This window comes from Trichogramma pretiosum, unplaced genomic scaffold (assembly GCF_000599845.2).
Source record: "Trichogramma pretiosum strain Unisexual culture from Peru unplaced genomic scaffold, Tpre_2.0 scaffold32, whole genome shotgun sequence".
In the NCBI taxonomy this organism is placed as follows: domain Eukaryota; kingdom Metazoa; phylum Arthropoda; class Insecta; order Hymenoptera; family Trichogrammatidae; genus Trichogramma; species Trichogramma pretiosum.
The window spans coordinates 1,248,455-1,273,015 of record NW_019641641.1 but is presented as its reverse complement, the minus strand read 5'-3'; the positions used below and the strand labels follow the sequence as shown (position 1 = coordinate 1,273,015).

At 33.4% G+C, this 24,561-nt stretch overlaps 1 protein-coding gene across 1 annotated transcript; it reads left to right on the top strand.

Annotated features, from left to right (window-relative positions):
- The first annotated feature begins 760 nt into the window (after positions 1-760).
- LOC106652514 (cardioacceleratory peptide receptor-like) lies at positions 761-24,561 on the top strand. The gene is made up of 9 exons (XM_014371513.2): positions 761-1,141; positions 4,581-4,989; positions 15,685-15,820; positions 17,667-17,864; positions 19,778-19,872; positions 19,949-20,210; positions 22,195-22,375; positions 23,392-23,603; positions 24,185-24,561. Exons 2-8 carry the CDS (start codon positions 4,840-4,842, stop codon positions 23,591-23,593), a joined length of 1,224 nt encoding a protein of 407 aa, XP_014226999.1. The 5' UTR covers positions 761-1,141; positions 4,581-4,839; the 3' UTR covers positions 23,594-23,603; positions 24,185-24,561.

The window sequence follows — 24,561 nt, the reverse complement described above, 5'->3', positions numbered from 1 at the left end:
AATTCGATTAGCTGATTATTGATTATCGATACTGGAAAGGAAAAATGAAATTTCGATGCTGTTCTACAAATGGACGAGCTTTTTTTGTCCAATATCCTGGCGTGCTGTTACATATCCATGCGCGTTGCATTATTTCCTCAATTTACCGAAGCTCGCTAGCGAGAGACTCGAGAGCTAAGTATATAAGAGCGATCCTGTAACGGTTGGCAATGACTGACTATAGGGCCGTGGCGCTTAATTAGTTTGCGCGATCGTTTGAATTATACAGACGATTGGAGTGCAAAAATATCGGTAAGAGCAGCACACGCAGCACGACGAGTCCGTCCAGTCGGGAAGATGGAGCTCGTGGAGCAGAAATAGCTCACCTAAGCTGTCCCTTGATCTTGACTCGCTATATTTCTTCTCGGATGCTTCTGCTGATGCTGCTGCTGCTGCAGTCGTGCGTATACTCCCACGGAAACTATGACGTCAAGCCTGGCTTGTGATCGCAGAAAAGCTCGAGCTACGTACCTATATATTCTGCACTCCCGTCGTCGGAGTCGTCGTCGTCGTCGTCGTACGTGTGTAAATGCAGCACGTCGGTCCTATCATCACCCCGCGAGACGCGTTTATAGGCGCGCGTGCGTAACGTTGCCGGCGGTGGCTGCTACTGCACAGAGAGAGAGCGAGAGAGCGAGAGCCCCGGTCCCCCGAGTTATCCAGCAGCAACACGCGGCCAATATCAGCAGTCAGTCGTGGGCCACGCGCCACCAAAGACAACTGCACCTCCTATGTATACACGTGTATTATGCCATTGGCATCGCCGTCGCGCACATAGTCCTGTCGCGATAGATCGCCAGTGTCAGTAGTCCCTTTGTGCCACTCGACTTGTTGCACGTGTGCGATCGACCGGTCTTGATACCGATTTCGTTCTATCGATGACTGTTCTCGTCTCAATGACTTTTACGTTCATGGCTGGTGCGATGACTAGTTTTCCAAGAGAATCACTTGTATGCGACGTTGACATTGTGCTGTAGTGTTGTAGGTAAAATTGTACAATTGTGAGCGTTGTTCGTACGACCGACGCGAGTTCTGATGAAGCGTTTGTAAAGACAAATAAGTCTTAGGATTATTAATTTATCTTTCCACGAGAAGATGTGAGGTAAGAATATTTTTTTTAATAATAGTTAGTTTTAATGAAATTTTCCTATACTCTTATAATTTCATACTTAACGGATAAGAATTTTCCATACATTTTTCATCATAATGGTGTTATTCAGAAATTCAATTTATCACACGAAAATTATTGACAATTTCAATCAAAGAGCTATGGATTATTAATCGATAGGTTCCTCGATTACAAAAATTATCACAAAAAGGATTAATAAAAGTGCATTATTTTAAACTTCTTGATTGATGTTAATTTAAATTAGAGTAAAAAAGTAGGAAAAAATAGCGGCGCGCAAACGTTGTATTATATTAAAGTACAATTCTTTTGTCATCAATTTCTTTACTGAGATAAATTTCATTCTGTTTCAAAATAATCAAAGCTGATTCCAACTATTATTATTTTAGATAATTTCGAGTGCAATTTTTGGGAAAAATAATCAATAATTAATTGAAGATGCGATTGTAGGTAATTGCATTGCTCGAATAATTTAATTACGCACGGTATAAAATTAAATTTTTGGCATTGAACATCTGTTTTTAAGAGTTTTCGTGTCATATGGACAATTTTTTACCGTTGCTTTACAAAAGTTCCAATCCACTGAAACTTTTTATTTTGGGCATTGTTATGATCTGGTACTTTAATACTTTGACTCTTTTAAACTTTGAAACTTTTAGAAATTGGAACTTTCGGTTTAGAACTTTTGAGTAGGTACTTTTCGATTACCACTTTCATAACCCATTCATTTATGATTTTAACATGTGAATTTTCTTTTTTTTTTAATGTTTGAAATCATTGATTTTAATAAAAAAGATATTCCAATTGGTTGATTAATAACTTTTTATGAATACTTAATAAACTAACAATTATCGATTAAATAATTCATTAAGCTTTTGTTGCTCTTGATCCTGGCGAGAAAAACGAACGGAAGGTGATAAATATTCATAAATATCTTGAAAAGCAAAAACAATCATCCGGGCTAAACCACATAGCGTTATCACACCATCAGCCGCAGTACCATTAAATGCGCAAATATGCATACGCACGTGGGATAACGACAGTATTCAAACGCGTCGAGAAATGTATACACACATTAACATCCGAGCAACAGAGTAATAAATACAGTCCACGCGCGCACAGCGGCAATATCTTCCGGGGCGATGAATATACAGAGAATTGAGGAAGAGCCTTTGCGATGCATCGCGTGGCGCCTCGAGAGCCTTTTCCAACTGCTGTTTCTCTGGCGGGAACACATGTGACAATACTAAACAAATGAATTTCCGTCAAATGCACGACACAAGTCAGTCGAACATAGGTATGTGCGAAGTGGGTGGATGCCGCTTAGAGATACGCAAATAGCACACCCAGCCAACCTTTTGTCTGCTTACTTATTTTTCAACCCCGTTACACATTTTGAGTTTCATGGCTTTTCAATAATGGCTTCGGATTGAATTATTAAATTTAATAGCGAATCCGTCGAGAATTTTGGGCGATGTTTTGTGGCAAAGTCCGTAGTTTGTACTCAATCTGTCTTCGAAGTTTTGTTTTATGTCTTTCGCCTATATACATTGGTAAAGAAATACTATTTAAATCAACTTCGAGTAATAATTTTGAATACCTTAAAATAGAAAATGTCATCATAAAAATCATTGATATTTTAATAATGTTCACGTAGAACTGCATTTTGTGAGGTGGATTATCTGTAAAATAAAACTGCATTGTTAAAATAATACGAATTTAAGAACGGCTCAAGATAATTTTTTAACGACTCATGCTATTTTATGCGTACTATCTATAGTTTCATCATAAAGTTTGCAAAACAAATTATTTATGTTATTGTCGAAACAAGACGCAGGCGCTGAATCGAAACTGCATTGACGTGATTAAATAAAGCTTGCAATACAACCAGATCGAACTGTTTTAAAAATACGAATGTCATTTACGGCTCAGCGCAATGCATTTCGTGTCATTTATGAGAAGTTTCTTTTATTTGTATTAAAATCACAAATGATGGCGAAATTATTGTACGACTCGAGAGTATAATGTACTTTGAAGCTATGGCTCTATTTACTTATATCAAAATAAACTCCTTTTTTCGCTGACTTGAACTTAATAGACTTCACTAATGAAAATCGTAAAAAAGACTTTGTTAGACTTTTAATTATGAACTTTTCTTTTTAAATACTAAGTATGCAGTCTTCTTTTTTTTTTAATAGACCTCGGAAATGGATACTTTTCGATTGTGCGTCGATATAATAAAATGAAATAATTATATTTATCTTGCAATTTTGGATCTATAAAGTGAAAAGTTCTCATCCTTGGTATTGCACACATTATAGTGTATAAGTTTAACACATTTAAACTTTATAGATTTTGAAGTATTTTAAGTTAACGATGTTATCTAAAGCATCTAGAAGTTGTTAGTAGATACACGATAAACGGGGCAAAATAAAGTTCGATAGCTTGTGTAGCTTTACTTAGCGAGGCATTTTTACGACTTGTAAAACAAGTACCCGAGATTTGTGCCATTAATGAGTTTTTTTTCTTCGTGCTACATAACTTTTATTGATACATCATTTATCAATTTTATAAATTCTATTGCTTCAGTCGACGAAAGTTGTAGATTTATCGAAACTTGATACATTTTATGTAAAATAATTTTTTTACCGCAAGAATTAAATTAAATGTTATTAAAGAAACTGATCTTTTTAAAATCATTCAGTGAAAATTATGTTCACATATAAGATTTTTTTATAAACTTATTTTCTTCCATTTTTGTAATTAAAATAAGTAGAAGAAATTTTAATTCACATTATTTGTAATAATGTAATGTATATTTTTCGTACAAAAAAATTTTTTCTACCAGAGAAAAATTGTGCGAAAAATTATCTTGTTCTAGATATAAATTTGTAAGCACATTATCTTCTCAAGCATTGCATTTCTGAGAAATTCTATTACAGTCATTTGTTTAAACAAATTATTTTAACAATTTAATTTTGCAAAATTTATAATAAATTCGATATAAGTGAGCCCAAAAACCTTGATAGGAAAAAGTAATAATATATTGGGTATGAAAACAAAATATTTATGATTTATTTGCATAACTATTTAAATAATAAAAATGACATAATAGTATATTATGATACGTGTGAAAAATATTCATTCGTCACATAAAAATGAATCATTATTTCTATCAAATTGTTTCAAGTACAAAGAAAATAAGATAATTACACAATTAAATTAAATATGAATAAAGGTATCATTTGCGCGAAAAACGAATTTCAATACGTACTTTGCCCACAGTACAGAAGTTAAGGTAACGAGTCATCGGTTAAAAATCAATAATTGCATCTGAAGTTCTATGCAACTCCATCATATTTATTCTGATTAAGTTTGTTCATAAACTCAAAACTTCTCATGATTTTTGTTTCAGCAATGTTTATGAGGAACTGACTGATGTATTAAATAATTGAGCAGAACAAAGCATCGTCAATCACAATGATCCCAAATCAAAGACGTTTTGTACATAAACCAAATTCAAAAATACAGAGTCTTCAAGGTATATTCGAAGATATAAATTTACAATTTGTAGTTCTATCCAATTTAAAATACGGTGATTAGTTAAAGTATGATTCTACATGTTGTATAAAATTTAAATTGCAAAAAAAATTAAAAAGTCGAAAAAAACTTTCATGAAAATGGAGTTAAATACCGCAGATACAGCAATATCAACTGATATAGAACTCAATAATTTTCACGTTCTTCTGCGTATGACAAACTCTAGCGACAATGCCAGCTATTTCAATTCAAATGATGAAATTGATCCTTACTACTTTTATGAGGTAAGTTTTAGTTAATTATACACATTTTACAATTACAAAAAATAACTGCGTGAAATCTTCGTGAAACTCTTTTTGTTAATATTCAATAAATTATTTTCCCTCAATACTCAAGTTTCATTCCCGCTGACTGGGAGCGTTTCCAAATTAGCAAATTATTAACACCTCCTTTTATAACAAGTGAAACAAATTTGTTTCAGTATTTGGTAGCCTTTTTTAGATATTTTTTTTAATTATTTCATCAAAGAAAACACTGGGAAGTATAATAAAACCCTCATGGTTTTCTTTATTATTCGTATAATATGAATTTCTCCATGGAAATTAAATATATCGATTTCCGTAAACTTGTGCCCGCAGCTAATCCCATGTATATGATGAACAGTTGTTTTATACGTTTGTATGGAAATTTCTTGATCTACTATACTAGTTTATTCCAACCGCTTATTCAATCAGCTACGTTTTCATTTTAAAACTCATATCCTTGCAGACGGATATTTTAGATCATATTGAAATAAATATGATGCAGACAAAACCAAAACTATTAGCGAATATTTTTCATCTTTTCTGCTTGAAAAAGTTACAATTGTATTACGATTATGTCAAAGTACTTCAATCGTTGAAAAAAATATATCGAATGCAAAACAAATACCTGAAATCAAAGGAAGATTTATCGTTTCATTTTTTTTCAAACGATATTCAATTAAAGGTATACCGTAAGTCATAGCATTATTTTCCTTGAATTTCCAAGTGTAAAACGTTGTTTCGAAGATTGTGAATGCAGAAAAGTAGAAGATCTATTTCCTTTGATAAAAAAAATATTTACCAACTATAAACAGAATTTTCAAACGAACATGTATACTACATTTATAAAGTAACAGGTATACTGTTTTTAGTACTGTTTCTGTAGTGCTAAAAAAGTTTTGAATATTCAACCTAATATTTTGGTTTCAGTAGATCTTTTTTTGAATCGGTTAATACAAATTAGTAAATTTATATGGGCAATAGTAACTTTTTGTGTATCATTACTACTTTAACCCTGAAATTATCTTTGTACTACTTGTGACAACCATCAATCGAAAAATCGAAAAATGTAATCTCTTGCTTTAGTATGCTTTGATAATTTCTGATGATTTAAATGCACTCTTGGAATCTGGATATTACATGGAGAAAATACTTTCTTTTTACCATGTTGATTATGTACATGAAGTTATTATCTTGTTTTTCTTGCCTCAGGTGTATTCAAGTTCAAACACAGCTTATCTGTTTTATAAAAGGATTTTCAAATTACTTCGAATAAATAAAAAATGTTTTTAGACCACTTGCTTTACATGATATCATCCAATTTTATTTCATTGATATTAATTCCGTATTATTTAAAGTTCACCTATTCCAAATTTGAGCATACAACAAGTTTAGGTATAAAAAAAAATTTGTAGCTTCACATCTTTTGTTAATTAGAGAAACTACGTCTTGTGTACAAAAGTTTTCTCGTGCTTATGTATTTATAACTTGAATGAAGTTTGAGTTCTTGATGAAGTTACAATGCACGTATATACCGTGTGTGCTCTCTACTTGCGCTCTCTTAGCTACTAACAATTATTACCGCAAATTGTGTATGCAAGCTGAATCGTGTACATAATTATATTATCTGGCCAGCATTGGGTTTTATCACTTAAAGCTTTTTTTAGAATACTGATTGCTATAAGTATTTAGCGATTTTTATACCATCCTTTTATGATAAACCCATGTTTCACTCGGATTGTTTGTATATTCTTAAATTACTCTTTTGTTTTGATACTTGATACTTGGCTGGTAATAACATTAAGTTTTTATTTATTTACTGTATACTCGCTTTTCTTATGCACAAACTTCTGAAATTTCTAATTTATTTATTCTAACATCTAGTGTCTAGAAAAAAAGATACACGGAACAATATTAGTACACATTAAAAGTTTCCGTAGTGAAACTGAATATCTTGATCCGCCTCTTTTACTTACCGAGCTTTAAGGAAAGTTGAAATTTAATGGTCTGGAACAATCATCGTGTAGCTCGAAACCTTCCCAGAAAAATTTCTTACTTCATTTATCCAAATAACCGCATTGAAATTAAAAAGTTGCAAGAGCCAGAATGAAAATTAATTTTTTTTTCAATAGGTTTTCACAAATTCTTACTGGAATGATGAGCTCTTAGAGTGCACAAAATTGTATTATATTTTCAAACGAGCTATTCTAGTAGTTTAAAATCAAATATAGTTTTTCACTAAAAAAATCTAAAAAATTCCAATCTATTGTTGATATCTTATTCATCACATACTTGCAGCGTTAAACTGAGCTCAAAGCTGAAGAAATTAAGTTAGAAGACTCTATGAAGTGAAGCAGTATATATTTAAAAATACAGCAACTTAACTCGAGGCTCAGGTAGAATTGTTAAAATGATCTTATAATTACAGCTCTCAAAAGGAAATGTAAGCTGTATAGAGCAAAATTGATTTGGCAGGAAATTAAGATAAAGTTTACACTTTGTCCGCCAGGACATTGCTTGTACCATGTCTCGTTAATGAGAATCAGATGGAGGGGAAAAAGCGAACTACCTTTCGACCAGCATTAACTTGGGGACGTTCGAGCTTTTATGCGTCGATCGTGCAAGAGATTCCATAGAAAGACGAAAAACAAACATTTCAAGTAAATCAATGAAGTGAGGCTATTTGAACACTTCTTGAAAAGTTGAGACGTTGAAATACCTGCTTTTTCGTACGGGATGATATTACCCAAAAACCCGCATTGAACAGTTCTTTTGTATTTACCATTCACAAGAGTAAATTAAAGTTCTATATCTAATTATAAGGCTTACTAGAACTGAAGAACTAATTAAAAAACAAGTTGTTCAAATTCATTCAGAAAATAAATTAGTTAGATACCATCTATTAATATATAATAAAATATTTTGCCTCGTATAACGCTTAGTGCAGGAATAATCTATTCTATCAAATTCCATATAAATGGTATTCAATTTCGATAATATCAAATTAATTCGTTGTAGTTATCTAATCAATTTTATTGAAATAAATTTACTGAATTTTCTAAAGTGCGAATTAAGAATTAAATCATTGTCTAATGTCGAATGAAAATACTTAATTTATCAATTAAAATAGAAGAGAACATAACGATGAAGAAAAAAAAATACAAAAGATGAATTATGGAATAAAAGTTGAGTTAATGAAACATAATACAAAGTATGCTTTAATACGGAAAATAATAATATAAGTCCACGAGTTACAATTACTTTTTTCCTCGACAAAGCTCAAAACTCAGAAAAGCTTCAGAGGTTGGGTAATTAGTGACCGAAGCTTATAAACACGTGTACTGGGGCTTTTATTTTTATTGCTACATACGGGTTTATATGATTTCCCTCGAATTCACCAGCATAAAGCGTAATTTCTTTGTGTTTTCAGTCTCAAAAATATTACTATTGTCTAGAATAGCGTGTAAAAATTGAATAAAACTATCGGTGCATAAAACGGCTTCTTTAGGCCGGATAGATGTAATGCCTGAGACTTATTGCCGAAGAATATGATGTAACAAAAAGATTAATATCCTTTCGAAAAGGATCACAAACAGTTCGATACCTTAAGCATCTCTTAACAATAGAAAGTCTTTGATTTTTGAAAAACTGTCTCGAGAAAAAATAAATCTCTATATGAAAAGCCTTGACGAAAGCTTCAAGAGGTCGATTCGTTTCCCTTATTCGAAGTTCGACGCAGCTACCACGCGCGAACAAACATCGTTATCCAAATATAAACAAAATCACAAACACAGAAAAAATAAAGAAAGCGTAATTCGTGTCGCATCTGTCATCGAATAATTTAAATAAATAAAAAATCTACTTGTTCAGAATTTCAAAGTCGAATATCTAAACGAATAAGGAAAATCATAAAATTTGACGGGTTACGCATAAAATATGATTCCAAACAACAGATTTCGAAGTATAAAAGTTTCAAACTATCGGATTCGTGAGACGGGGACTCGCGCAATGGGAAAAAGTACGTATTCGTGAAAAACATTATGACTCGCAGATATTTTATTTTTTTCCAATAAATAAACAAAAAACTTTTAATTAATTTTTTAAATAGCTTTCACTTTCAATTTTTACGCGGTTTCGTTATAATGTTGTTTCGAAACAATTTAAAATTACCATTAACATTCCCTTGTTGCACATTTTTCCGTAAGTAAGGACAAAGTTAACATTCCATTGCTGTGCATTTTTCCGTAAGTATATAAGGACAAAGTTGTGCTTTGTCTCTGGGCGATGGTTATACGCGTTTGCTAACAAGGATAGCTACTTGATTTTAACTAAACACACAACAGCAAAAAAACATGAGAAGGGAGAGCACATAATAACGAGTAAAAGTTTAATTAATTATGACTAATTAATTTATTCAGCGACTTCTTAAGCAAAGGGACGCTGATAAGAACCGAAACAATAATCTAAGTCATTTGCAAACTCGAAGCCGCACGATGAAACGGCTGTTTGATTAGTTTGGGTTTCTCTCTCTCTCACTCTCTTCCTCTCATTTTCTCTGTTCGCGATGCTCATTTCGAATAGATGGTCCAGCTGCTGCTGCTGAACTTTTCACGCAAGATGACAGCAACGCGTGGAACTAACTTCTTTATACATGCATACGCGAATGCTATGTACTTGTGCTATCGGATATGCTCTTCGAATATTTGCATAATAATGCGAATATATTTATAGTAAATGACAAAAAGCCGGTTATCTTATTATTCATGAAAATAATACAATTACTTCTTATAAAGTTTTGAACCCGATAAATTACTTACAGTAATTATTAGAAACTTAAAAAAACAAGTTTAATGTGACACGTAATTTGTTCATTATGATACGGACATTTGTGGGCTTACGCAGAATATCAGTGAAAAGTATCGTATCTTTATTTGTTTTATATTATAATACTGATGCCATTACACCATAAAGATTAAATAAATTCAGTAAAGTTAATTTTTATTTACCTTGGAAATTGTAAAGTTTTTATCCTATTTATTTAAATGGGAAGAATACTTTTTTCAAAGTATTGCGTTATTCTTACGATGCCGATGAATATGTACACATTTTGTTCGTCTTATTTCTGAAATATGTATAACAATGCATAAAATATTTACTATCATTCCAATGTTACGGGTTTTCTTAAATATTCAAACGAAATTTGATACCTATGCAAGATTCTTCATTGGATGATTTTCAAATTCATCCGCATTGACAGGATAAAAATGAATTACCGAGAAATGCTTAATTCGTAAATCGCCAAGTGAACGTATCGTATTAACATCGAAGTGCATTAAATGGGAAAATAAGGAGAATTTCCATGCGAAGTCGGTTCGTGCAGTGGCAGCATTTTGTACGTACATATAGCTACGCGTGGGGGTATATATCGGAGTTCGCAAAAGAAATAAGTACAGAGTATAGCTGGTGCAAGACCAGCTTCCCTTATCCGTACATATCGTCGTCGTGCGCGACAGAGAAAATTGGTTTTTCGCTTACCTCTACATCGGACGACGACGAGAGGGAGAGAGAGAGAGAGAGAACGCGCATATATAAACACTCCCACGTGCCTTGGCTGGGCCAATTTTACGCTTGCACGCAACACAGACAGACGCACACGCGCGCAAAAGACTATTTCTCGTATTTGCCTGCATAGGAAAAGCAAGGACTCGAGCGGAGCTACACACACACAATATAATGCACTCAAAGTATTTACACCTGTACTGGTTTCATCTTTTTGTTGCAACAATTTTCTTTTCCGATTTAATGTATAACGACCACTAGTCTGATTAGATTGGATTGTCGCGCGTGGACGTGATTTCTTTCTTTTTTTAATCCAAATGGAATAATTCAAATAAACTCGCTTCTGCCTAGATTTTGTAAAAATTTCTCGAAAGAATTTGCTTTGTCTTGGAAAAATAAAATTGTTTCAATTCTGCCTCATGGTTTTTGGATAGCTTTTGTACTGCTTCAATATTATGTAAGAAACGTGTTGCTGCAACTCGTTCGCCATACTGCAAGACTCAATACTTTCAAAACAAAAACTATGAATGTTGTAAGATATTAATTTCCCGACATTACTTTGATGTTATAATGTTTACGTATCCTCGAAATATCGAGTTCAAAATATGCACTGATCGACGCTACGCAGACTTTATAATTTAATGCATTTCCGCCGTTTTCCCGAATTCAAAATTTATATAGATTTATTTTACTTACATATTTGTTTGTACAAAATTGTATGAAAAATTACACGCATTTTTTGCGCTACACGAATTTTCATATGAGACTTTTTCTCTCCCAAAGTTATTACGACATGATAAAGTTTATTGCAGTCTATCACTGCCATGTGTTGTTCCATTTTTCTCTCTTTCTCCTTCTTTTCTGTTGTCTTGCCGTTTATTTACTAGCTGCGCGCGATGTGGAACATCTGGCACAGGTGATTCGCATTGATCGCTCCTTAAAACGACTTTTATAGCGAGATATCAAGAATCGCCGAGTCGCTCTTATGAAAGATCCCGAAAATTGTGATACTCTCGCGGAGAAAAAAGAAAATCGCAAGGAGCAATTTATCCACTAATTGCGGTGCTTGGAGTTTTTGTTTATTTTTTGATAATCTATTGTGTCTGCAAGAGAGGACTTTCAATTAGTGGACAGATTTAGCTGAGATACAAATGAATTAATGTACTTGAACGAGCAAGAGAGAGACTTTGATAGATAAAGAGGGAGTGAGAGAGAAATAGAGTTCGCAAAGCGACGTGGCGCCATAAACATCATTATACTGCAGCCAGCCTCTATCATAAATACAAGCTCGCATCTGAGAATGTATATACGTATGATTCCTCTATATAAATCGTGGGCATGTAGATGCCTGTGTGTATATTACGCCTAGGAAAATATATGACCCATTCAGCGGATCAAAATGGACAAAATACCCTTATTACATAGTCCCTGCGATATATGTGTACAATACATTTATCACGCGCGAACGTGACAATCTGCGCCAGTACGAATAATGCAAGCTATATTTTCGCTCGGCTCGCAACAGATACAGCTATACAGTATCCACGGCGTTGAATAATACTCGTCGTCCTAGCTAATTCCCCGCGTGCGAATATTATATATTTTGAAATTTCCCCCCGCTGTCCTTCGAAACTCGTTCGAAATGACGTTTGACATTTAGATACGCGACGCGATGGACCTCTTCATTAATGACGCTCGGCTAGATCTGTTCATAGGAAGCTTCGTCATTTCAAACGAGTGACTGCGCTCAAAGAAATACTACAACGAGCTGCGTACGCGTTCGCTATCCCGACTTTTACGCAGTCTACTTGCGGATGACACTGGAAGCACGAGAGAGAGAGAGAAAGAGGGACCTTCGGAAAAACTATACGCTCTAGGCTACTCTTCGAGCCCGGCTCATTTTCGTAATGGAGCGCGTCGATTCAGCGAATCGAGAAAAAATCCTGCGACTCTATAGTATCCACAAGTTTCTTCGCTATTTTGACCCACCGCACGGTTATACTTGTAACGAAATGCAATCTATCATCCAACTCGTTAAATAAGTAACTTTCTTCGACCACCTCCTGCAATCACATTCATCTCGAGGTTTTGCCAAGCATCCAAACTTTACAAGATGATGCACAGCTCATAACTTGAACTAAATTCAATAAACAAGTTTTGGTTTATTATTTACGGCACGCATCCCATTAGTATAATATTCAGATGCGACGAGACGCGGATTTATCACGAACGTGATCGAAATTTCATAATGCAATTTTTCGATGCGACAACGCGACGCGTCGTGGAAAAGGCGCGAAATTATTATCGTTAGAATCGCCTGTGGGGATGCGAACTGAAAACGAAATAATTACTTTTCTGCCGGCGATTCCGATGATAATTTGCGCCTGCAACCTTTTATTCCACGAAGATTGACAAGTCGAGAAACGTGTCAAGCGTACACATTTCTCCCTCTCTCTCCCCTGCGAAATCAATGCCAATTAAGACTCGTATCTAAACGCCGCGTCGAACACCTGCTAAAAGTTGCTGCGTGCGCTGTGGATTTTCACGCGTGAGTCACATGAAAGGAAGATGAGAAAGGACAGGTTGGCTCACGAGGCAAGTGTGACATATATATACGTATACAAGTGGTGTACTACGCGCGCGTACTACGTACACATGCGCAACCATCAAATCTGTCGCTACGCGACATTGACACACACCGAGCGAGCCAGGACAATCTGTGTGTGTGCGCAGGATATGACTCGACGTATAGTGGAGCTGTGGCGCTTACGTTGAACGTCTATAACGCTGTGCCGTGCTGCGGTGGCTCTACAACCTCGTCCCTTTGACGACGATTGTCCGTCTTGTTAAAGATAAATTATAGCTTCGCGTAATGTCGTGCGGTCACGCGTCAACGATTGAAAAAAAGCTCGTCCGAGCTTTATCGCCCGATCGCGAGACTTTTATTCGAAAAATGCTTGACACGCGTAAAGTGTCACGGAGAATGGTCCAACGTGTCCTTGGACGATCTCGACCCCAAGTAGAGCTTCTTCGAAAGATTAAAGCCCACGATGTATTCGATTTATCCTGCGACTTAGTGCCGGATCTTTATTACAGAAAGTCATTGCGACACCTATAAGCATCGAGCCGGCTGGACGTTCCGTTGGACTGAAAGCGCCTGAGAGATCATTCGACGTACTTACAAATCTTGTAAAATCAATAGTACAGCAATCGCAATGAAGAACGAGTAAGATGTATGACTAAGCCGATGCTCTTCTGACAATTATGCGCTCGTTTGTCTATGTCTGCTGTTTTGCTACAATGGTTACACTTATCCCGGACGGAATATAATGTATAGGTGCAAACACATGTTTGCCTATTTTTCGAAACAGCTGTTATTTATGGCTGCATAGAATGCAGACTTTTTTTACTTCTTTTACGACGTCTGACAACGCGTGTATACGTACATTACGCCGGCGTGATACCGCCGCGCGAGAAAATTATGACGCGGATCTTTTCTATACATATTTTTTTTATCCTATTCATCTTTTGTACGTGTAGAAACTAGATTAAGATCGGAAGTATACTTCAAGCGACTGTAGTGCGATTCTTGCATCTTGACTCCATCAGAAAACTCTTTAAACTTTGTGATATTTTTTTTGTTAAAAAAAAAAAGGTTACGCCACTCGAGTAAACAAAGTTCAAAAGCTATGCGTTCTGTCTGACATTCCGTACTAAATGTTTTTCGACATTTTAAAATGAAAATAAAAAAATTATCCGTAAACTTTCGAAATTTTAAGTACATTTTTACAACAGTAAGCATTGTTGTATTTTCTTTCAAAAGTGCGAGACAGTTTCTTAGAATCACAATCAGTCAGATTTGCGAAGTTTTACAATTTAAAAAAAACGTTCAAACATCATTGTAATTAAAAATATTTTCATCGTACGCGTACACAGCCAGTTTCAGCATGTTGAACTAATTGGGACTCTCCTCTCAGTCGGCACACGCACCATGATGAGCCAGATAGAATATTTACGCATCACTCCAAGAAACACCAGAGTAAATTCTATGTGCGTATAGTCAAAACAAAATTTACTGCGACCGGGATGCTGTGTGTGATATGGAATTCCATGCATATACGTGACTTTACTTGGGCGGGAGCACAGTCGTCACTCTTTTGTTCGCGATCTCCGGTAACTTGATTACTTGACGCCAAGCTCAGCGCACCGCGTCTCCAAAAAAGCACGTAAAAGCATAAATTGAAAAATTGATTAGCCAATGCATATTTTTTTCCCGCAAGATAATTTGAAAAATTCTACTCTGCGTGTTTTATTTGTTCGCCCTAGTGAGCAAAAATTTATGTGGCAAATTTTCTATAAAATTGAATGGACGAAAAATTTCTTTCCACAATATCAGCTGCGACTTCATATAACTACATACTTAGTTGCTTTACAACAATACTTCAAAATTGTCAACATTATGGTTGAAGAAAATTTCAATTAAGCTCGTTTTCATGAAATGGTTCTTTCATCGAGTAAGTCTTTTACATTTAGCGTTTAATTTTGTTACGTCGAGCGGCAAAACTAACACGAGATTGACGAGAGAACTAACATTTTCGTTTAATCATGCCGAAACAAAATATGCCACGTAATAGAGGTTGATGTCCAGAGTAAAAATACGAATAAAGAGGGAGAAATATTATTCCTCGTGTGAATGAACTACCTCCCCATCGTGATAATCAGAAAAATTAAGTGCGAAATTCAGAAAAACCGACCCACGTCATTTTTAGAATCGTTCCTTTGATTAATCCATCATGGCGATTGTTAGACCAATTCGTGTCCTAATTCTACTAAAACATTTTATGTTTCAAAGACAATCCTAGTCGAAAAATGAACCACCTTTATAAAAATTTTCTTTTCTAATCTCACAGTTATAATTAAAAATTATACTAAAAAAAATGTAAATGATATCATTTTTCTAATGTACCTCGAGCTGCAATTATGTTTTTCTGCAAACGGGCATACATATTTTTCAAAATAATGCTTAGGGTTATTTTCTTTTTCATAAACCTATGAAAAAATTTTTTGTTCACACTTTACAGCTACATGTTATACTGCTTTCTCTTTTTATCTTTATAGACTGAACAATTCACCATCATGTGGCTACTATTCGCTCTGATTGTCGTTGGCAACACTGCTGTATTAGCTGGTTTAGCACGTGGAAATAAGAGAAAATCTCGCATGAATTTTTTTATTCAACAACTCGCTACTGCAGGTTTGTTTTACTGCTATACAAAATGATTTCATCAAGCTTTGCTTATAGTACGAACAATCAATTTCTAGAGCATTAGCAATGTTTTTATTTGTAAAACTTTATTTGGTACATTCAGTTAATAAACATTTAATTAACAATTGAGAATGAGATTATTTACGAACATGGAACTATTTTTTAGACAATATTTACAAGGTTGACACACTAATCTTAAGCACTACAAACTTGGCACAGAACTATGCCTTTCAAATTTTTCCATATTGAACAGTAAGTCTTGCTGAAATTTCCGCGCATTCAAAGTTGAAAAAATCCCTCGCTTTACATATCTTTTATTCTCAAAAAAGATGCTCCAGTTAAAAATAAATGGAGTTTATTCGCACGTTGTTATAACAAAAATAACATAACTCTTATAGCTTTGAAGAAAATTGAATCTCGTGAAAGAATTTTAAGGGTTTCTTTTGTTGTTAATAAAAAGTCAATATTCAAACTGCTTATTATAATGCTAAAAATATGTTGCATCCTATTGACATGAAACGAGTAAGCTGTAAATATTCTAACAACACCACCAAAACACTGCAAATTCCGAAAAATAAAAGTTATCTCTGTATCCTTACGTTTTGAGTCTTAAATACAAGTTTAACTGCTCATATTTCATATTTTAAATAATTACTTCAACCTTTCAAAAAATCTAAAACACAACACTTTTTTTAATTTCAAAAAAAAATCCAAAAAATTGAAAACATTTTTTCCATTGGGAATTATAATATCAATTATTCGGATATCAACCTTATTATAGTAGATAGTAAATGCATTTTAATTCGATACGAGTTATTGTCCTGTTTTTGACATCATGCTCTGCGCAAGTTACACACACACGCGCACACCCTTATGTACAGAAATATGTCGGAGGAAGCAATTTCACAGAATAAAAATGATCTGTTGACAAGAGTCGAATCATTTCAAATATAGGTATTCGCCGCACAAGTGAAATGTAATGATTTGAGTGCAAAGGGTGCTATTATAGCAGGTTACTGTTCTAAAGTGGTAATTCACGATAATGGAATAATAAATGATATAATCAAAATTTTACTTTATACTTTTTGATGAACTTTTAGTTGAAATTCAACTCAAAACTCGGTTCCCCGAAATGAATAAAGTTTTTTATAGTAATTAAAAATAATCTTCCAACGGAAATTTTTGTTGTAGCAGAGTATTTTCGATTTAACACTTAAAAAAATACAGCTTTTTTTAAGAGGATTTACAAAAATGAAGTCTATCACATTTTATTCTGTTTTCGAAAGAAATCAAATGTAACCTTTATGTTTTGCTATTGAAGTGAAGAAAGTAAAATAGAATTGATCTTCTAAAAACAGTACAGTCCGAGTTCCAAATATTGAATTGAAACTATTGCTCTGCAACTATGTGGCAAATAAGATCTTGTACATAAAAATTTTCTTTTCTAAAAAAAATTTCAAAATTTAATCTCTATCTTTACCTTTGATTAACTAATTCAGTAACAAATACCGGATATCTCTACCAAATATCTAAATTACACAAATAACTATTAACTTTAACGGCAAAATAACTACAGTAAAATTGTATAATTTCATTTGCGGCAATTCGATCAGTTAATTATCTCTGGAGGTAAACACATTTGTATAACGCCGCGAAGTCTCATCGCTTTAGCTTGTATGGGAGCACAATTTACACGTATAAATCGTGCTGCGTATAATGCGTTTTAACCATGCACACTGGATGTTATATACGATATAATTATAGCCAGCATGCGTATAAGAGCCTGAATAGCAATAATGATGGATGCGCGCGACGACGCCCGTTTGTATTACAGATTTACTGGTGGGTCTGATATCAGTGCTGACAGATATAGTGCAGCGCTCGACGGTGGCTTGGTACGCGGGCAACTTTGCCTGCAAGTTCATCCGATTTCTGCAGGTACTAGTCACCTATAGCTCGACTTATGTTCTCGTCGCGCTGTCGATCGACCGACACGATGCCATCACCAAACCCTTCAATTTTTCCAAGTGTTGTGAGTACCAATAAACCAAATTTTTGTTAAATTTTTATTTTCGACATCATACTCGAGTATTCGGTTCAAGAATCCTCGATATGACTGTAATACCATTCGTCATGCGAGATTGTGAAGATGCTCTGGGTGGCGAATCGGGGGTTTGTGCCATACAAGCCGAAGATGAATGGTTTTTTTACTCAAGTTGGGAGCATTAGTTTTCTTTTCATAAGGGCTTGAATATATTGAGTTTATTATACTTTCACAATGTAATCCAAAGAATTATTTGAAGAATTTTATCAAGTACAACATCAAGTACAACAACACGAGTGTTAAAATCAAGTCCTAAATCAATCGTTCAATAATGATTTAGATATCAAAACAAACGTTACTTCATTTCAAACTCGACATAACATAAAATGTTTGCTCATCATTAAAAACAAATAATATTATTTCATACTAACTTAATGCCATCGTCAGCAAGTCTACCGTAGCGTGTAACTCATGCAAACGATAATAAATCAAGTCAAAAGAAAATATCTGCTGCCGTTCGAAACGTGGACGCGAGCCCGTCATCTTCCTCTGGAAGTATATCAATTCAATCGTTAAAGAATTGATCTTGTCATTAGCAAGCCGTAATTTCGAGATTTCAATAATATTCGCAGAGTCGAGCACGTTACTTTTCATTCTATATATGTCTTCGCTCTCGCTTCACTCGGGGCGCGCTCGCGCGCAGATATTGTCACGAGCAAAATTCGGTATATACGTATACGCACCGGAGAGAGCTAGAGCTTGAAGCACTCACACTTTTCTTCAACAGCTTTCTTTTACGGACATGCTTATAAAATAGAGATTTTTCCGAGAGGACGTATATAAGAGCTTTTATTTCTTTTATCCTTTTTCTTTTTCGAAGCAGTAGCGCAAAACCGTATTCGTATCTGGAGACGTCGCAGCGGAATAATCCGACTGGATATCTTTACGTGTGCGTGTGCCCGAGTATACGACCCATTGTGTCGGTTCGCCAAAATTTCCTGCCGAAGATACTCCCATGATAGTCGCCCTATATAGTGCCATATATATATTCTTGTTTTTGCAATTCTTTTATGGTACATATCTTTATTAAGTTTTATTGTCTTATTTATGACTATCACTAACTTTTGGATCATAACGTATTTCGCACATAATTTCTCATTAAAATGCGCTCATAAGAATATCTCGTTCATTGCTAGAAATTGATTTACGAATTAAGTCTTAATAACGAACACTTCGGGGTTTTTCCAATTACTTTTTTGCAATGTTGTTCCAACTTCTCCTTTTGATAATTAGTATTTTTCAAGACCGCATTAATCCTTGACTCATAATTTATTTAAGGAGTAACAACACTACCATTTTCAAAAAGAAATTTTTTTTATGAAAATCTGTAGGATGATGCCCAAGTAGTTTTATAAAGGTAAAATAATTTCAACGTGCTTAATATTCAATTTAAGGGAAAAGCTCTTTACGTTTTATAAATGTAGATAAAAAAAATCGTCAAACGCGTTTATTTTTTAACCATATTTTTCAAAATTACAAGTAACAAATCTCAGGAAGTATTGAACGGATTAAGCTAAAATTTGTATGGAGTTACCCTTTATGTTTCAAATCTAAAGCAAAAATGAACATAGTAAAGTTAAAGCTTTTGACAGTATATTTCAAATGTATTTAAGGTAACGTAATCTTTTAGAGGCTGTTAGTTTAATTTCATAACTTGTCATTCAGTAAAGTTTAGAGAAAAGTTAAAACTAAAAAAGATAAAATTCAAATTATTAAATAGCACCATATAAAAAATGGTAGTTTCGTAAAGTAATATTTGTAACGGTATAATTACATAAGCCTCATATTTATTGTAACTTATTTATGCATTCATTTCAAATTTATGTCTTCACAACGTACAGGGTCCAGATCTCGGTGTTTGGTTGTCCTTGCCTGGGTTATCTCGACAATTTTTAGTTCACCTATACTTTTTCTTTACGAAGAGAAAGTAGTTCAGGTAAAAGCGAGCAAAAAAATGAAATAAGCCAACTCATCAAGGACTTTTCCAGTAATTCGATCAAATTTTGTTGCAGAACATAACGCAATGCTGGATCGATATGCCGTCGGACGACTGGTGGCGAGTCTACATGACTCTGGTGGCGCTCACCCTCTTTTTCTTACCGGCACTAATTATCAGCGCTTGCTACGCAATTATCGTAAAGACCATTTGGTCCTCGCAGACTGGTGCCTTGATGCGCTCCGACACCGAGCGCAACGCAGCTAGCGAATCCGGCCGCGGCATCATACCGAGAGCTAAAATTAAGACCATTAAAATGACTCTAGTCATTGTCTTGGGTTTGTACACTCTAACCATATCAATTTAACACTCTTTCTTAAAATGCTCCCGGCTATTCGAGTAATGATTTCATATCATGGAAATATTATGGATTGTGCTTATCCCTGAAAAAAATTTCGATGCGAGCTTTTATATTATTCCAACACTCGCCGGGCTTGCAAGCTTCCTTCGAGCGTGTGCAAATGAACTTTTTTTTCGAACAAAGAAATAGATCCTCGACTGACGAGGTGCACAACGAAAGAAAATGAGATCGACTTTGTATAAGTTTAGGTATAGAGTGTGGATGTGCTGACAATCGTCTCTCATTTTTGCCCAGAAAGATTTCATCTACAGCCGTGTTCTCGGGAAAGATTTAAATTTTACTGCATGCTCTACAATTACTTAAAGACTACTAGATCAAGCTTTGAAAAATATTTTTATGTCCTTTGATGCTGTAAATTCTCATTAAATATGTTAATTAAAAAAATTTAGACGGGATAGTTTTGAAAAACTCTTGAACGTTGAAGTACTGACACGATATTGATTACACATTTAGGTTATTTAATAAAGTATTAATATTTTTTTTTACTTTTTGAATTTACGTAATGGAAAAAATGTTATTGCTACGGAAAGTTCGAAAATTATGAATAAATATCGAATCGATTATAAATATTGTGGTAACGAAGATACCTAGGCTATGCTAAAAAAAATTGTCATTCTCGAACATATTTTTTGTGATTTCCATTAAATATTTCTATAAAAAGCTGAAAAATACATGTCTTAATTGTGTTGTTTTCGTAGCTTTTTAGAAAAATAGTAAGTGACAATCTTAGGAAATGAGTTTAAAAGTTTTTCTTCTGATGCAGCTTTGTTTTCTTCAAAAAAACTTTTGTTGGCAAATAAATGATGTAAATGAACCGAAAAGAAACAAAAAACCTATACCATTAAATTATTTTCCGAATACTGTATTGTTTTCAATTAAAATATGAGAAATAATAAATTTATATTTTCAGAAATTTTCACTTCTAAATGTGCAAATTCCAAATAGTGAATTCAAAAATAATTTGGAATGGTCGCGATAACATGTACATCGTATATTATGCTTTAGTGGTATGGTTAATTTTCGAAGATATTAAATTTGTACAGGATTTTAATATGATAAATGAGCACTTCCAAACAAAAGTAAAAATTCGAAATATTTGCTTATTAAATTATTTGGTGAATTTCTGCTTTAATTGAGATAATTTTATCTTAAGCATTAAATATCTCTATAGAAATTCAATTAACAATCAGCAGTGAAGAAGAGAATGGACATTAAAATAATCGACCTGTTTATAATACCTTTTCCCGACACGGAAACAAAAAAAAAACACAAACGGTGAATCGATTCGGTTTAGAATAGAAGAAAAAGTTTATTTTTACTCTGAGATTACGCGACAAAAAGATAAGCAAACACGTTAAGATTCTATAACACATAAACTTTTAAAACTTAATATGTTTCTAAAGGTTTATTGATTTGTGTGTAATTTGTAAATTGCAAAATGTTTTGTTTTTACGATTAAGAAACCATTCTATTTTTGTTTTTCTTGCAATCTATATGAACGCTTGCATTATTAATTACCAAAAGTTATCTTTATATTCAGAGAGCCAAGCCCAGCTACATGTTCTTTTTTTGGTCAATAAGCGAAAACAACAAAAAAATCTGAATTTTTCTGTAGAAATTTCGCCTAAGGGAAAAATATAATAAAATTTATAGGTTCATACGTGATAAGGACATGAAAGAGAACCTCGGTATCAACAATTTTCTTAAAATTATAGAGGATTATCTTTCCCAACATACGAAACCTATTATCATTTAACGAGTAAATTATACCTTAAATGTATTCAAACTTAAAATAAAAAAAAACGTGATTCTTTTATGGTAACACGACGAATTTCGAATTGTTGCGAAATGTTATGAATATAAAATGTAGCAATAAAAGAGAGGATTTTTTATTGTTGCAGTATTTATCCTTTGTTGGAGTCCATACATGTTTTTTGATCTGCTGCAAGTTTATGGATATATACCAAAAACGCAAACGGCTACAGCTATCGCTTCGTTGGTTCAAAGCTTAGCACATCTCAATTCTGCAGCTAATCCAATTATCTACTGTCTTTTCAGTTCCCCCTTTTGCCAGACAACTAGGTAAAGTTTTTTTAATTCATAGATTTTTTAAATTTTATAATCGAAGTTTCCATCCAATTAATTAATTAATTTTTTAATACAAAAACGATGAAATAATAGATTACACTTGAAAAAAGTTGTCACGAACAAAGCCTTTTTTTATCCATATCGAAATATTTTTGATAAATCTTTTTTTGTAAATAGCAAACATCTGGAATAAAAAATTTTTTTTCTTTTTTTCTTCAATTAATTAGATTCAGCTAACTTTAATGCAGTAGCCGTTAAGAGCAATCGACCATTCGTGCCATGATACAATTAATAACTAGGAATTATTTATATACTTTCGCTCTTATTAATTTATTCTATACATTGTTCGAGTATTATAGTTCTAACTATAAGTATTGTCATTTAATCATAAAGATATAGTCCCGCAAGTAAGTCTAAATTGTTTAAGCTTTCATTCGCAAGAAATAAGTTAGTTATATTCATTTTTAAAATAAAAGTTGCATTTGATTTATATATCTTAAAATCCGGTGATAGATATTCATATGCTAGGGCAAGAAAACTTACTTAAAGTCTTTTGATACTGTACTTTTTTGTTTGCTTGAAAGACAGCATCCTCCAACTTCGTAATAAATCTTTTATGCTACGTATATATATATCAAGCCACCCTCTGTTCCATTTCAAGAAAAAGGAAAGAGTAATGTTGACGCGACGTGTATACTTAAAATAATAATTTACTCATTGTTACTTGAAAATTTCGTGTAATTCACAGATGGGTACCATAATCATCAATTTTTCATGTATATATTTGGTTTAAAACGATGATTAATTTGAGATAAAAGCATACACATTATAAATTTTTCATAATTGTTTAAATAAGTAGCTTCGATCACATTTTATGTTAGATAACGTAAAAAATGAGGTATTTTTGTTTATATTTTAGTCTTTATTTTGTAATAAGAGTTATCCATACTTCTCCATTGAATATTGAAGTATACAAAATTTATCATTACAATCTTTAACATATTTTACAGAAACTGTAGATCCTCATCTTGGTTTCCGAAAGTGTTCCGGGTAAAAAGGCACCAGTCACAAAGTGTAAATAATATTAATGGTAATAGTACTCGGACAACAATTACAACATCGCTCACTGCGCATTCGTCCAAAAAAAGCGGACACACGGCCTTATTAAAACCATTATCTCGAAAACCTAAAACTACGGAATCTATAGTTTAGCAATGATTAGGTAAGACATCATTCTAAAATTAAACGTTTGTTTTACTTCGTTTTTAAGAATTGGATTTTTTGTATTAAAAATAAAATAAATGCATCTAAGTGGAACCAATTTTTCTGATATGAAAATAAGAACATCTTAAAATTTACTTAATAAATGGATCTATTCAAAATATAATTGACAAAAATTTTTATGTAGACCTCTGATGTAATTTAGGTAATGATGCACATAGATTCGTAAATATTTTGTGTGCACTGTGCACTTTAAAAGTACAAAGAACTATGTTTATAAAAATCAGAGCAATTCTTAAAGGCACGTGTAAATTACTCGATCGAAATGAGAAAAAAATTTCCATGTAAGATTATTTTAGCCTCTGACATTTCTTTATCAAATAGTTTTATAATCATAATACTTTTTTTAATAGTATCAATTATATACTATAGACTAAATACGGAGAAAAACTAATCACTTTCACTTCAATGCGATTTTTATCTTTTGACGTACTTAGTATCCTTATTAAAAGCCATAACTATAGCTTGTCACGAGTAAGTGAAATAAAAACTTACAGACCAATAAGCGTTTACGATTTTTAGATTTTTTGCTGCAAACCCCCAAGGCCTGATGATAGTTAATAGAATTACAAAGTAACCTCCTGCAACTGCTGTTCCAAGCTTCAAGAAACTCTAACCGTTTAGAACAGCTCTTTTATACTCTTTTTTCGTCGTCGTCATTAACAGAATTTTTTATTATATATAAATGTACGAAAAGAAGTTTAAAAGTGTGTAATATATAGCATACATACAATGTATACAGAGCGCAACTCTGTGTATACCCCTTGCTTCTGTGATTTTTTTTTTACTCTTCTCCATGGTCGTTGGAACTTTGCGTTAGCTTATTGTACACAGAGCAAAGCTGAATACAAAGACTTTCATGAACAACTTTGTTGCATTGGATAGCCATGAAGAGATTT